General features: G+C 35.0%; 1 protein-coding gene across 1 annotated transcript in view; it reads left to right on the top strand.

Annotated features, from left to right (window-relative positions):
* Positions 1-16,020, top strand: part of LOC107753655 (membrane-associated guanylate kinase, WW and PDZ domain-containing protein 2-like) — a 106,226-nt gene that overhangs the window by 51,558 nt on the left and 38,648 nt on the right. Inside the window, exons 4-6 of the mRNA XM_016569862.1 lie at positions 1,192-1,407; positions 2,364-2,583; positions 4,205-4,284. Coding sequence (XP_016425348.1) covers positions 1,192-1,407; positions 2,364-2,583; positions 4,205-4,284 — 516 coding nt within the window. The remainder of the gene's footprint in view (positions 1-1,191; positions 1,408-2,363; positions 2,584-4,204; positions 4,285-16,020) is intronic.

Genomic DNA, 16,020 nt, shown 5'->3' with positions numbered 1-16,020 from the left:
TAGTTTGTTTATATGAAGAGATTTATTTTATTTGTGTTATTTATTTGATTTGGGGCTTGTTTTAAAATTTCAATTTAGTTTTGTTATTTACATTTACATTATATTAAAATTTTGTTATTTAGCAAACGCTTTTATCCAAAGCGACTAACAAATTTTGACAAATGAGGGCAATAGAAGCAATCAAAACCAACAAAAGAGCAATAATTTACAAGTGCTATATTAGTATATTATTATAGTGTTATATTTAAATTTCACAAAGAAACGTACAGTATTTTGTCCAAGCAATAATAAAAGGACACATTTCATTTATAATTTGTCTTAAATCTCATTTTGTAAAAAAAAAAATTGTGAATCGAATCGTGAAATCAAAATCGTGAATCGAATCGAATCGAATCGTGAGTTGAGTGAATGACTGGAGTAATGATGCTGAAAATTCAACTTTTAATCACAGAAATAAATTACATATTAAAATATATTCAAATAGAAAACCGATATTTTAATTGATAATAGGCCTATTTCATAATATTAAACTGTTTTTTTTTCTTTTTTTTTTTTACTGTATTTTCAATGATGGGCAATCAAGACTTTTTTTGCATGAAATAATAAGAACAATTGTGCATGCAAATATTTGTCCAATTAAATGCTCTCTAGAATGAACCATCTGTCTCTGACTAATAGCTAGCATGAAATCATGGTTCACGTCAGCACAGTAAAAACAGCAGTTTTTAATTTAACAGGATATTTAAATAGAAGTCAGCACAGTATATAGGTACTGTATATTGATTTTATAGATTTCATGTGGTTTTGTTGAGTTGAAGTTAGTCCACTCCCAGTCTATAATTCTGGGTCACAGGGTGTAATTTAAATGAATCGATGAACTTCACCTCTTCTGTTTCTGTCCCCACAGACCTGCAAATTAATTCATAAAGCCTGTGCCGTAACCACACAGGAGCTCAGTTTTTAATCATTAAACAGATTTCCCTGGATACACATGATTTCTTTTCAATCTTGAATGAAACGATTTAGTCGCCGGTGAACGAGGGTGCCGTAACGGCAAACATCACTCAGAAAAAAAATTACCCCAGCGAAGTTATTGAAAAGTTACTTCAAGTCAGACTTCACCTTTTTGCATGCAAAGTAGCTGCGAAAGCGATTTTTCCTAGATTAAATTCCAAAATGTGTTGTTTCTAGATAACTTCTATGGCACGCCAAAGCCTCCTGCCGAACCCACGCCGATGCTGTTTAATGTGACGGACCAACTCTTGCCCGGTGCCCGACCCAGTGCAGAGGGAAAAAGGAAGAGGAATAAGTCCGTCAGCAACATGGAGAAGGACAGCATTGAGCCACCAGAAGAGGAGGAGGAAGAGAGCCCAGTCGTCAATGGCAACGGCATCGCCATCACACCAGGTTACGACCTACCACTGTTACTGAGATAGTACTGACCCGACTGAGTCAATTATGAATGTGGGTTAATGAAAGATGTTTTCAGTTGTTACGTAACTCCAAGATGAGGTTTTGAATCATACTGGGCTGTTGAAGCACTTTTTAGTAAGGCTGGTAAGGCTTTTTAGTAAGAATTAATTTTGACAGTAGCTATGTTTCCATCCAAAGATGTGAATTTAACTTATGCACAAAACTATATCGCATATAGAATATATATATCGCATAAAACATTTGCGAATAAAGCAAGTTTCCATCCAACGAGTCAAAGAGAACAAATTCGTCACTTCCTGATAAACTGGCACTAAATATTACTTAAAACTACTCTACTATACTAAAAAGTAGGAGAAGCCACTTAATATAATAATTTTCATATATGATAAATTACTTGCGCCTCAGAGCGAGCAGACGAAACACAATAAATGCTGTCATTGCTTTTGGAGGTGGATGCCTGCTGTTTGGGGACGCAGTCGAGTAAGACAATTATACTGAAATACTTTGACGACAGCCGATGTTGTGCAACAAGATCGGTCCGCTGGTTAGTCAAGTTTTCCCGTCCCATCGTGCAAAGTCACATTACTTTTTCGATGCGCATGGTGGAATTTATTCAGTAAATGTGTTTCCATCATAGTTAATGCACATTTTTTTTCTTATCGAATAAAACATTTATCCTACTCAATTGTGCGCATAAGTTTTTTTTTTATGTGCATTTTTAGAATTTTTGCGCATCTTGGCGTTTCCATCCAATATTCCTAAATGTGCATAAAAATAGGTGGATGGAAACATAGCTACTCTTAGTCATTACTTGTTTGCTTTATGTACTCGTATCTCTTTGTACCATCCTTTACGACACTCTACAGTCAAATAAGTCTCTCAGTCAGAAGGTCATGCTCAACACTGATTCGTTTTGTTTTCCCTCACAGAATCGAGTGAACACGAGGACAAGAGCACTGACGCTTCCGGAGATGTGCCTGTCCAGCCGTGCCCACCCGAGACCCCCACCCTCACCACCACAGATGCCCCTGAGGAGGAAGGAGACACCCCCAAGTCCCCACAGGACTCCCAGGAGAATGACGAAATGGGCCCTTTGCCAGATAACTGGGAGATGGCCTACACTGAGAAAGGAGAAGTTTACTTCATAGAGTGAGTGAAGTGCACTTCAAAGCACACTTCATAATGAAAGAGGTTTGAGCATATGGAGCGCTACCTGTTGCAGTGTCCTCTTTTACAGATCGTTACGGATAGCTGAATTATTTATGTGTGCCATATTGAGCTCATTCAGTTCAGTGCAGTTCAGTTTACTGCATTTTGCATTTTGGAAATTATTTGCTGGACTTCAGCACATGGTAGGGCTGGAAATGTTCAGTAGCTAAAATTATAATTTGTTTTTTATTCTTTTGATGGAATTCAGTTTAAGTAATTGCCTCTGAAATTTATTGAAATTAATTTGTATTAATTAATGTAAAATTACTTAATATAAATAATTTGATTAATATATAAATATTGTAAATTCATATTTTCATTCATTTTTCATAATTTCAGTCAAACAAGGCAGTTTGATTTAAAATATTGGTAACACTTTACACTGAGTTTTCATTTGTTAACATTAGTTAATTACATTAGTTAGCCTGAAGTACATAAAACATTTATTAATCTTACTTTGTGAATTTGAACCTTTACTAATGCATTTTCAAAATCAAAAATCGTATTGTTCATATTATTTAATGCACCTGAGCTCATATGAACTAACATTGAACAGTTGTATTTTTATTAACTAATGTTAAGAAAGATTAATAAATGCTAATGAATTACAAATATATTACTCATTGTTGGTTAATGTTAGTTCATACATTACATGAAATAAATTAACTAATGTTAATGATGTAAACATGTTAATGTTAACATAACCTTTTCACAAAATGTTACCAAAATGTTTAATTCTAGAGGGATGATATAACAAATAAAAAACATTATTTTAATTTATATTTATATTTATATAAAAATTAAGTATATAATATAATACATGTAATGTAATATAATATAATATAATATAATATAATATATAATTATAACTGGAAATAAAAAGTCATAATTAATTAATTTATTTATTTATTACTAACCAATTTTAATACATTCAATACTGCACATGTACTTTCATGAACATTTTAGTGATGATGCAAGCAAATCAGATTAAGATTTTTATAACTCGATTCCTTGAAACAGATTTTGAACTGATTCACAGAATTATTGAAACTTTTTCAATTCTAATGTCATTTTTGCTGTTGATATTTAAATCTGCATTTGTTTTAATGTTCTTGTATAAATAAATAATGCATGAATTTGTATTTAATTTTTTAAATTTAGTTTTAAATAAAAACATTATTCAGTATATATCACATGGTACCACTTTAGGGATGAACTGGCACATTGGATTTTGCTGAGCCATGAATCATGATGATAAATGAATCACTAAAACTGAATCTGCCAGAGTAGCTGAGGGAAGAGTGTTCTTAAGAGCATGAGAGAGATGTTCGTCTCCCTCCCATCTGTCCTTAATGAGAAACGAGGGACTTATTAAAAGTATTGATTGTCATTGTGTTAACTGGAAAAACCCCCAGCCACTGTGACTGAGGCCTTCTGGGATATCTAGTCTAGAATGTTTTACATTTCAAAGTTAGGCTTGTACCAAAGTTTGCCTGACATAACACACATAGAGGCGCTTTTGATTCGTATCATGGTAGCTTAACAATATTTTTCTTTTCAGTCACAATACCAAAACGACGTCATGGCTCGACCCTCGACTAGCAAAGAAAGCCAAGCCACCAGAGGAGTGTGAGGAAGATGGTGAGTGTTTGAGTGTGTTAACACATGTGTGAGTGTGTTGCTCTCTTTTACGCTTGGAGAAATTTGATGTTGTGACCTCTACTTGTATTTTCCCTTCGGAGATGTACGCGTAAAAGATTGTAACATGAAATCTGAGGGGGAGGTTTCTATTTTGTGGGATTTTTCGTGATGTCAGAACACGATCAGATTGTGCTCTGGTTTCATGAAACATCCAGAATGACAAACTACTAGATCATGATGTTTGCACACTGTGTTTATGAATGACAGGTTTATTCAGCGTTGATGTATACATTTATCTGTTTATTCGTTCATTAGTTATTTTTTTGTTTGTTCAACCATATGTCCAACCAGCCATAAAGCCACCAATCTATATAGCCATTCATTAATTAATTAATTAATTCATTCATTCATTCATCCATCCATTTGTCTATTAAGCATCTATCCTCCATTCATTTGTTTGCTTTTTCAATCATTTGTTCAGTCATATACAGTGCCCTGCGAAAATATTCATGCCCCTTCATTTTTTTCACATTTTGTTAAGTTGCTGCCTTATGCTAAACTGCTTTAAATTACTTTTTTCCCACATCAATCTACACTCCATACACCATAATGGTAAAGCAAAAAACAGGTTTTTAATATCTTAGCAAATTTATTACAAATAAAAAACTTAAATGATTCCATTGAGCTCCATGATCATATATGCAGATGGGAGAAATCTAGAGAAGGACAAATATCACTGCTACACTCCACCGATCTGGGCTTTATGTCGGAGTGGCCAGACTCAAGCAGCAAAATATTTAGTTATGGGTATGAATAGTTATGTAATGTACTTATTTCAGTTTTTTTATTTTTAATAAATTTATGAAGTTGTGACAATTCTGTTTTTTGCTTTGTCAGTATGGTGTATGGAGTGTAGATTGATGTGGAAAAAAGTAATTTAAAGCAGTTTAACATAAGGCAGCAACATAACAAAATGTGAAAAAATGAATGGGGTATGAATACTTTCGCAAGGCACTGTAGCTAAGCCTTCCATTCGTCTATCTATCCCTCCATATGTAAACATTCCTCCATTTTTTTTTGTTTTTTATTAATCAATTAGGCCATTTGTCCTCTATTCATTCATTTACTTGTTGATTTATTTGTTGTTTGTTCAGTCCTCTGTTTGTTTGTTAGTTGATTCACCCATCCTTTAAGTATTTATTATCCATTCTTTTGTTTGCTTGTTTAATCGTTTGTTTATTCATATAGCCATTCATCTATCCATTCATCCATCCTTCCATCCTCTATTCATTTGTTTTATTGATTCACACATCCTTAAGTATATATCCTCCATTCCTTTTCTTGTTCAGTTATTTATTTGTTCGATCATAAATATATTCATATATTCATCTTTTAAGCATTCATCCATCCTCCATTCCAGTCATTCATTAGTTTATTTGTTCAGACTTTCTCGATTGGTTTGTTAGTTTGTTCATTCATTCATCCATTAAGCCATCTGTTCTCTATTCATTCATTCATTCATTCATTTATTCATTCATTCACTCATTCATTCATTCATTCATATGCATATTGATTCATTTGTGTATTTATTCCTTTGTTTGTTCATCCATCCATCTTTTTAGCTATCTGTCTTCTATTCGTTCATTCTTTTGCTTATTGATTCATCCATCCATCCATCATCCTCTGTCCATTTGTTCATTGTCACAAATCCTTTGAAAATCTATCCTCCATTCATTTCTTTGTTTGTTCATTCATTTATTAATTTGATAAGAAAGCTAATTATTCATTCCTTCATTCATCCTCCTTTCCATTCATTCATTATTTTTTTGTTCATACGTTCATCTATAAAGCCATCTAACCTACATTCATACATCCATCCTTGTACCCTTCATGCATTCATTCATTTGTTCATTCATTCATCCATCTATGCTTCCATAAATCCATCTATTCATTCATTCATTCATTCATCCATCCATCCATCTATAAAGCAGTCATTTATCCTCCATTCTAGTCATTCATTAGTTTATTTGTTTAGACTTTCTCCATTGGTTTGTTAGTTTAATTCATTCATCCATTAATCATCTGTCCTCTATTCATTCATTCATTCTGCATATTAATTCATTTGTTAATTTGTTTGTTAATCCATCCATCTTTTAGGCTATCTATTCTCTATTCATTAATTCGTTTGCTCATTGATTCATTTCTCCATCCATCCATCCATCCATCCTCTGTTTTGTTTGTTCATTCAGTCACCAATTGTTTGAGGATCTATCCTCTATTCATTCATTAATTCATAAAGCAGTCATTTATCCTTCATTCTAGTCATTCATTAGTTTATTTGTTTAGACTTTATCCATTGGTTTGTTTGTTTTATTCATTCATCCATTAATCATCTGTCCTCTATTCATTCATTCATTTGCATATTGATTCATTTGTTTGTTAATCCATCCATCTTTTAGGCTATCTATTCTCTCTTCTCTCTTCTGTTTTGTTTGTTCATTAAGTCACCAATTGTTTGAGGATCTATCCTCCATTCATTCATTCATTCATTTGACCATAAAGCTATTTATTCCTTCCTTCCTTCATCCTCCTTTCCGTTGATTCATTATTTTTTTGTTCATACATTTATCCATAAAGCCATCTAATCTGCATTCTTCTACCCTCCATGCATTAATTTATTTGTTCATCCATCCATCCATCCATCTATGCTTCCATAAAGCCATCTATTCATTTTTACAGCCATTCATTCTTTTGTTCATTTTTTATTTCTTCATTCACACTTATCATATTACCTGTGCTCTAAAAATGGAGCACAAGTCAGCATGATATATTCATTAGCTTGCTCAAAACCTGTATTTTTTATGTTTTTTTTTCAGCCAGGCTGTTAAACATGCATGGTGGCTCTGTGTACCCAAATCTACCATCTTTGAAACCCTCTGTTGAATTAAAATGCAATTTAATGGGGCCAGAGAAATCAATATCTCTTTCCACAGGCCTTTTAATGCCTCTCTGTGACATGACTACTAATATCCCTCTCTGTAGTACAGCATAGATCTATTTTTTGGGCACGTCTGTGCAGCAACATAAGCTCATACACATAATCATGATTGATTTCCATTATGTTCAATAATAACTGCTGGGAAGAAATCACTCTGCATTGCAAATTTGATCCACGTCTGTCTTCAAAGTTCAGACATGTACATGATTCAGAATTTAATTCAGATGTCTGTTAGCTTATGATCCTCATGGGGCAGCACAGTTTCATCGTAAATTCCCATCAAAGGTTAGATAAAAGATTATCTGTTTGTGTCTACCTAATTTTGCAGTCAAAATCAATGTTACTCACAATTCTTGGTGTAATTTAGAGGTGTGCCTGTTTAATTTAGCAACAATGGAATCATTTTTCCATTGTTCTCACGCTCCAAAATTTACTCTGTGCTTGCTAATTAATCAGCCCTGCTTGTTGGTTTTGAGAGCATAAATTTCACAGGAATTTTAAAGACGCATCCGGCACATATGCACACGCTCATATTTACACTTGAGCATTCAATGCACTCAAATATACATAAGCCACTCAGTGAATGAAAGAGCCTGAAAAAGAGACTTCTCCCATAGTTGCCATGTTCATCGTAAATTCCCATCAAAGGTTAGATAAAAGATGATCTGTTTGTGTCTACCTAATTTTGCAGTCAAAATCAATGTTACTCACAATTCTTGGTGTAATTTAGAGGTGTGCCTGTTTAATTTAGCAACAATGGAATCATTTTTCCATTGTTCTCACGCTCCAAAATTTACTCTGTGCTTGCTAATTAATCAGCCCTGCTTGTTGGTTTTGAGAGCATAAATTTCACAGGAATTTTAAAGACGCATCCGGCACATATGCACACGCTCATATTTACACTTGAGCATTCAATGCACTCAAATATACATAAGCCACTCAGTGAATGAAAGAGCCTGAAAAAGAGACTTCTCCCATAGTTGCCATGGCAACTGCCGATGGAGGACCATTGATTTAAGGAGGCTTGAGAAAAAATATTTAAGGTGGTCTGGGTTAGATCATTGTCTTAAAACCTTGAAGGGTCCAAAAGGTCCTAAATAAAAAACATATAGAATTTTCTTTAAAAACATGATGTTTCAGAATAATTTTCCAAATATGGTACATTATTAATCTGTTAAGAATTATAGAATTATAATTATTTAAAAAATTGCATTGATGAGTAGGTGATATATTTTCAATATTATTATTTATATTGTATTGATTATTAAAAAGTGAATTATTTTCTTAATGTGTTGGGTAGGTGATCTATTAAGCATTATAGAAGCTAATAATATTTGTTACATTTATGAATGAAAATTTGTAACTTATTGGGGTGCGGGGTTGCAAATGGTGGGAATGTTGAGTAAGTAATATTTTCGAACATTTTGAATATGATTATTTGTTATTGTTTTCTAGTTGTGGTACATTAAATAGAATATACATCATAATGTAATAATATATTAAATTCATTATATTTTTAAATGTGGTTTGCAGTATTGCCGTAATGTTCAGTGGGTAATATATTGAAATATATTGAATATTATTTATTTGTTGTTGATAATTTATTTATTAAAACAGCTGCCTTAGAGGACGACACCATATCCTGTTTTCCATATTTGTTGTATTTATAAATAATTGCCAATATAATTTTTTACATTTCTAATTTGAAATAATGTGCAGGAACTTTGAGTAGGTGTTAATAAAAATAATAATTTTTAGTTGGTTTTAAAACATGTTATTTCCACCTCCCTCTAAGTTACAAATAGACATTATAAAGAGAAGTAATAAATATGACCTATTATAAGTAAGATTAAATATTTAACATTTGGCTCCAATTTCTTCCATACCAAGATATGATCTTTAAAAGAAAACTACAGTAACTCGAGCCAAGGTTATGTCACACTTCTCACTTTTTTTTATTAAGAAATAGAAACACGCCATCTGGTGTGTTACTCGTCTTTCTTTCTGAGTTAAAGCGGTGTATGTGACACATTTAAGAGGCTCATCATGTATCCTCTTGGATCACAGCCTGGGAAAGGTTTGTTCTTAATGTAAACCCTAAATATGAGACTGGTTTTTGATTGTGAGGAGAAGGGTCAAGCATTAGCGGATGCGGTATAGCCGGTTGCTGTGTGTGTGTAGGAGGGAATTGATTGCTGTAACCCTCCTAGGGAGGTGCGAGAACCTCGTTGGTCGTCACACCTGCTCCTGCCTCCTCCAGCCCAACGTTCTGTTCAGCGCAGCATCCATTCACTCAACTAATGAATATCTGAACACAGCATGGCTTCTTTTGACACAGTATGAGTAAAAAACCTGCTTTGAGGGCATGTCTGTAGACCCTCTTTATGTGTGTCAATGCAGAGGCTGTAGCATGACATTTGTTTGCTTGTTTACTTGTTTCTTCACTTGTTTACTACCTACTTGTTTAACACACTAAAATGTGTGTTAGGAAAAATTTTACATTTAAAAAATTGCAGCATTGTCCATGAAAAATGTCCACTGTGGTTCCAGGGTGTTCTCAATGGTTGCCAGGGCATTGTTTGGTGGTTGCTAGGATGTTGCTCCGTGAGCTTAATAAGACATTCTATGAGTTTGTACTTCTAGGACATTGTTTGCCGAGAGCTAGGGAGTTCTGATTAGCTGCCATGGCATTACAATAAGATTGCTAAGTGTTCTTAATTCTGCTGGGTTGCTAGGGCACTGTTTGGGGGTTGGTAGGGAGTGCTGAGTGGTTGCTAGTGCATTACAATAAGATTGCTTACTTCTGCAGGTTTGCTAGGGCATTGTTTGGAGGTTGCTAGGGACTTCTGAGTGGTTGCCAGGACATTACAATATGATTGCTAGGTGTTCTTACCATAGATATGTATAGATGCCACATTCGACTGCACCAGATACATTGACGCATCCGCCATTTTGGAACGGTCAACTTGACGTCGTTCATAGAAAATAAATCAATGAATATTTAAAGGTATACTTGTGTATAACTTGCTATTGTAGACGCACACAGTTAACTTCTGCAGACCGTTCCAAAATGGCAGATGGCTTACATATCGTGGCCCATAGAAACAGTCTCTAATGAGGCATCTACGTGTATATATATGTATGGTTCTTACTTCTGCGGGGTTGCTAGGGCATTATTTGGGGGTTGCTATGGAGTTATGAGCGGTTGCTAGGGCATTACAATAAGATTGCTAGAGGTGCGTTCCATTTGACCGTAAGTGGACTGCGAAGTGGACTTCACAGGGTATTCCGCCATTTTAAGTGAGATTCCAATCCGAAGGGATGTTCGGTTCGAAGGGAACTGCAATCGGCATAGGGAATAAGGGAACATCAATACATCACTTCACAGGAAGTGGAGAGGGAAAATCACCCAGCTGTCATTGCGCACTGCGTCACCAGTCAGACCTAACGATGGAGCAGAGCCGTTAGAAGAGTTTTTAAAAGGCTCTGCAATGGAGGGGTTGCAATAAATGTTGTTATTATACAAATTAAGAGTATTTATGAATGGTTATGGCCATGAATGTTACATTTGCATATTGTATTGTATGTAATAGGTGAAACTAAGTAAAACCAGGGAGAAAGAGCTGAGGCTCTGTAATTTTTTTATTTGACTTTATTTACTTCAGGAGTGTTAACTTTGAGGCTGCATGTGGGAAAGCGCACGAGATGAGACCACAACAATCTGTTAACAGTCTAAACATATACATTTTGACTATATTTATTAGATACATAATTTTAAATGTATTTTATATGTATTTAGATTTGAAATAAAATAAATTACCATATCTGTTTATGTTGTATAATAATCTGCGTGACCCCGTCGTTGCCTTTCTTTGATGACGTTCCAGGGCGTTCCAAATGAGCTATTATTGTCAGTGAAGTCCACTTCAACAGATATCCCGTGCTCAGGGAGTAGGGAGCAGTGAACACTGCGTAGGGACTAGGGCTGGGTATCGAGTTCGATACTTTTTAGGCACCGACCGAATTGCCTCGATACCATCAAGTATCGAAAAACATCTCGTCGTTCGGTACCAAATTTCGATACCTAAGGGGTTAATCTAAGATCGGTCTGCACAGTCGTTCGCGTCAAGTCGAACACACCTACTAGTTAACACCGGTTACACTCAGAGATGTGGCGCACACGTGAAGCTGTAGTGTGAATGCGTCCCAGCCCCCATAGATGTAAGGCTACATTTACACTGGCGCGTTTATGTTTTAAAATGAAAACGATCCTCGTTGTACTGGAAACAAGCTGAAAAATGAAACCAAAGTTTTTTTTTTTAGATAATGTAATCTTGTTAAAATTGATTTCATAAAATTGGTATCGAAAAAAGTATCGTTCAGGAACCGGTATCGAAGTCAAGGTATCGGTATCGATATCGAAAATTTTTGAACGATACCCAGCCCTAGTAGGGACCCTGTCAATTGGAATGCACCTTATGTGTTCTTTCTTTTGCGGGGTTGCTAGGGTATTCTGAATGCTTGTGAGGTCATTTTAGGTAATTCTTATGGTATTTGTGGCTGATACAACATTCTATGAGTTTACACTTCTAGGACATTGTTTGGGGGTTGCTATGGAGTTCTGAGTGGTTGTTAGGGCATGACAATAATCAATGATACATAATCAATGATAATTGTTTTTACTACTGCAGGGTTGCTAGGGCATTGCTTGGGGGTTGCTAGGGGCTTCTGAGCAGTTGCTTTGATATTGCTAGGTGGTTTCTAGGATATTCTGAATAGTAAGGTCATTTCAGGTGATTGCTACTGTGTTCTTTGTGCCTGATTGGACATTCTATTAGTTTGGTGGTTGTTCGGGTGTTTAGAGTGGTTGCTAGAATGTTGCTAGATGGTTTCTAGGGTATTCTGAATGCTTGTGAGGTCATTTTAGGTAATTCTTATGGTATTTGTGGCTGATACAACATTCTATGAGTTTACACTTCTAGGACATTGTTTGGTGGTTGTTAGGGTGTTCTGAGGGGTTGCTAGGGCATTGTTTGGTGGTTGCGTCGGCATTGTTTGGTGGTTGTCAGGGAGTTCTGAGGGGTTGCTAGGGCTTTGTTTGGGGGGTTGCTTGGGCATTGTTTGATGGTTGTCAGGGAGTTCTAATTTGTGGTTACTTGGTAGTTCCTCAAGCAGTGTATGGTGGTTGCTAGTATGTTCTGACTGGTTGCTAGGTTTCTAGGGTATTTTAAATGTTTTTGAGGTCATTTTAGGTAATCACTACAGTGTTCTGTGTGGCTGATAGGACATTCTATGAGTTTGGTGGTTGTTAGGGTGTTCAGAGTGGTTGCTAGTATGTTGCTAGATGGTTTCTAGGGTATTCTGAATGCTTGTGAGGTAATTTTGGGCAATTGTTACTGTGTTTTTTGTGGTTGATAGGACATTCTATGAGTTTCCACTTGCTAGGATATTGTTGTTATGTTGATATGGTTGCTAGGGAGTTCTTAGTGGTTGCCAGGGCATAGTTTGATGGTTCTCAAGGAGCTCTAATTGGTGGTTGCAAGGTAGTTCCTCAAGCATTGTTTGGTCATTGCAAGTATGTTCTGATTGGTTGCTAGGTTTCTAGGGTATTCTGAAATGTTGTAAGGTCATTTTAGGTGTGCTACAGTGTTCTTTGTGGTTGATATGACTTTCTATGAGTTTGCACTTCTAGGACATTGTTTGGTGGTTTGTTAGGGTGTTCGGAGTGGTTGCCAGTAGGGTTGGGTACCGAAACCCGGTACCAATATGGCACCGGTACCTATGTAACCGGTATGTACTAGAACCGAATCAGAACGCAGATTTCAGTGCCATGCCTGAGCGATCGATTGAAATATTTGTCCTCTGGTTCTCTGAAACGGACGTAAGAAGCATCATCACCGGCACCGCACGTGAAAAATAATTTCCCGATGAGAAAATGCACGTGAACTCAAGTCGAGAAAGCTCTAATAATACAAATCCAACAAATCTTTTTAAAAAGAATACATAGATTAGCAATGGATTATAAATATACTTAACTATTATGAAAATACCAGAGATGACTTGAATAACACAGATAAACTTTATTGTCGCAGTCGAGTGTTTATTGTCTTTGTTTTATCATTCAAAACGTTTATATGTTCTGTTTACTCAGTTACAGCTATAATAGCAATGCCTTTGTCCATATAAGGGATTTCCTGGAGGGTCATGAGTTCCTACTTCTGTGACTGGATATGTGGATTTTCTGTGCGAGGGCGCCCTCTGGCGTCCAGAATGAATGAAACAGACATTCTGTGTTATAGTGCTAATGGCCAATCCATCATTTTTTGGGGAATTTTTATTTATTTATTTTTTAATAAGTATCGGTTTAGGCACCGAAACCGTTTTAAAAGTATCGATTTGGCACCGGTATCGAAAAAAAAAAAAACGATACCCGACCCTAGTTGCCAGGGCATTACAAGAAAATTGCTAGGTGTTCTTACTTCTGAGGAGTTGCTCAGGCATAGTTTGGCGGTTGCTTGGACATTGTTTGGTGGTTGTCAGGGAGTTCTGAGGGGTTGTTAGGGCATTGTTTTGGCCGTTGCTTGGATATTGTTTGGTGGTTGTTAGGGAGTTCTAAATGGTGTTTGCTAGGTAGTTCATCAAGCATTGTTTAGTAGTTGCTAGGGTGTTCTGACTGGTTGCTAGGTAGTTTCAAGGGCATTCTGAGTAATTGTAAGGCCGTTTCAGGTGATTGCTATGAGATTGTTAGGACATTGTTTGGTGGTTGCTAGGGAGATTTGATAGGTTATTATTGCATTGTTTGGTGGTGGCTTGGGTGTTCTGAGTGATTGCTAGGACATTGATAGAAGGTTGCTAGGTGTTGGTGTTCAAAATGGTTGCTAGGTTGTTATGAGTGGTTTTTAGGTAGTTCCTCAAGCACTGTTTGGTGGTTTAGCCTTGCGTTTGTGTGCATGTTTAGTGTACACCGTTTATTCACACATGCATAGATGACTTATTCTGCACGTATATGTACATGTTTTTAAGAACGCTGGCAAAAACTGCAGCATGTCCCACTGGCGATGTTTTTGATAATTACTGCATGAGTTTGCGCATGTAGCCCATTTCTTCTTGATGTTTCAATAACATCAAATTTGGCTGAAAAACAGCACACACAGGAAAAAGCATCTTGAATGCCGCACGTGATGACAGCCCTTTGTTGTCATGGTGATCTTGCCAGACCTTTAATTTGTTTTGTGTCTCTCAGGCAGATTGAATTGCATGAAAGTATGTTGGCTGTAACCTTCGGGCTGCCAGACCTCCCCTCACTTACCGCTGTGTGTCCTAATTAAGCTTTGTTTTACACACTGACTGCCAGCGTGAACGGCCGGCTGGATTGTTTGGGATACGGAGTCCAAATTCTGGCATGCGCAGGGAATGTGTTTTTAAAAGACGTCTAGACTGATTTGCGCTGTGTTTTATCATACACTGCAGGCATCCCTGGGCTTATTGATTTACTGGACTGGGCTTCAGTATAATGAAAACTGTGAGGAATATTTTCATGACATGCATGCTTCGTGCCGTGCATTAAATGGCTCATTTTAAGCTTGTTGCTTCTGAAGGTTTCATACATTCAGGTTCACCTTTCAACCATTGTCGTAATCATTTATGAATATGAAATTACGGTAATACTACACTTAAAGCCTGATTAAATAATGCAATATCAAGGCAAGGAAAATGTATTTATGTAGCACATTTAATAAACAATTCTAATTCCAATTGCTTTACATAGGCATGATAAAAAAGTTTAAAATAATTTAATATCACATGTTTATTTAAATTAGACTAAGCAAATAAAGAATATGAGAATAAATGAATAAAAAATATAATATCTAAATATAATATATAAATATCGTTAAAAGAAATGAAGAACAAAATATATAGTTATATAACTATATTGTTGTTGTTGTTGTGTGTGTATATCTGTCTATCTATCTATCTATCTATCTATCATTAGTCTCAATAATCTCATTGCTATTTTAGCATTATTTCTATACTATTATAGTATTAATTTTTTTTAATTACTATTTTTGTATTTTTAAGTTTTATTTTTTGCAGTTTTAATTTTAATCTTAGATTATGTTTTAATAATTTGGTTATGGGCTTTTGTCATTTTTATTAGTTTCATGTTTTTATTTTTATATTTTTTTTATAGTTTTATCATTTAAAATGTTTGTCTAATGTTCATTTATTTTTATTTCAGTTTTAGTTTTATTAACAGTAGTATGTTTTAATAATAGTAGTATTTTGACTTAAACTTGTTGCCAAAGCAACATTTCTAAACTTTTTTGTGATTATTTTTTTAAATTTTATTTTATATATTTTTATATATTATTTCAGTTCCATTGCAGAATTCTTTTTAAATATTTTAAGTATTATACATATTTCATATGTATTTAATATTTTAATATTTTTAATAGTTGATATTTTATACATATGTAGTGTATGTATACTTCATCAGTCAAGTATTATATACATGTGTGTATTGTTATTGTTTCTCTAAAACTAAAACAATTAAAATTGAAATGTGAAAATGTGTGTATACACACACACTCTCACACACACACACACACATTTTAATTTTAATTGTTTTAAAACAATACTATGCAAGGAAACAGAAAATAAAACCCAGACTACATTAAATACACATGCAATAGGGATTAACAACATTTGCAACAAGGTGCCGACCATCTTTTTTTTTT

Source organism: Sinocyclocheilus rhinocerous, unplaced genomic scaffold (assembly GCF_001515625.1).
Source record: "Sinocyclocheilus rhinocerous isolate Xijiao unplaced genomic scaffold, SAMN03320098_v1.1 scaffold200, whole genome shotgun sequence".
Lineage (NCBI taxonomy): Eukaryota > Metazoa > Chordata > Actinopteri > Cypriniformes > Cyprinidae > Sinocyclocheilus > Sinocyclocheilus rhinocerous.
This window is presented reverse-complemented; position numbering and strand designations above follow the sequence as displayed.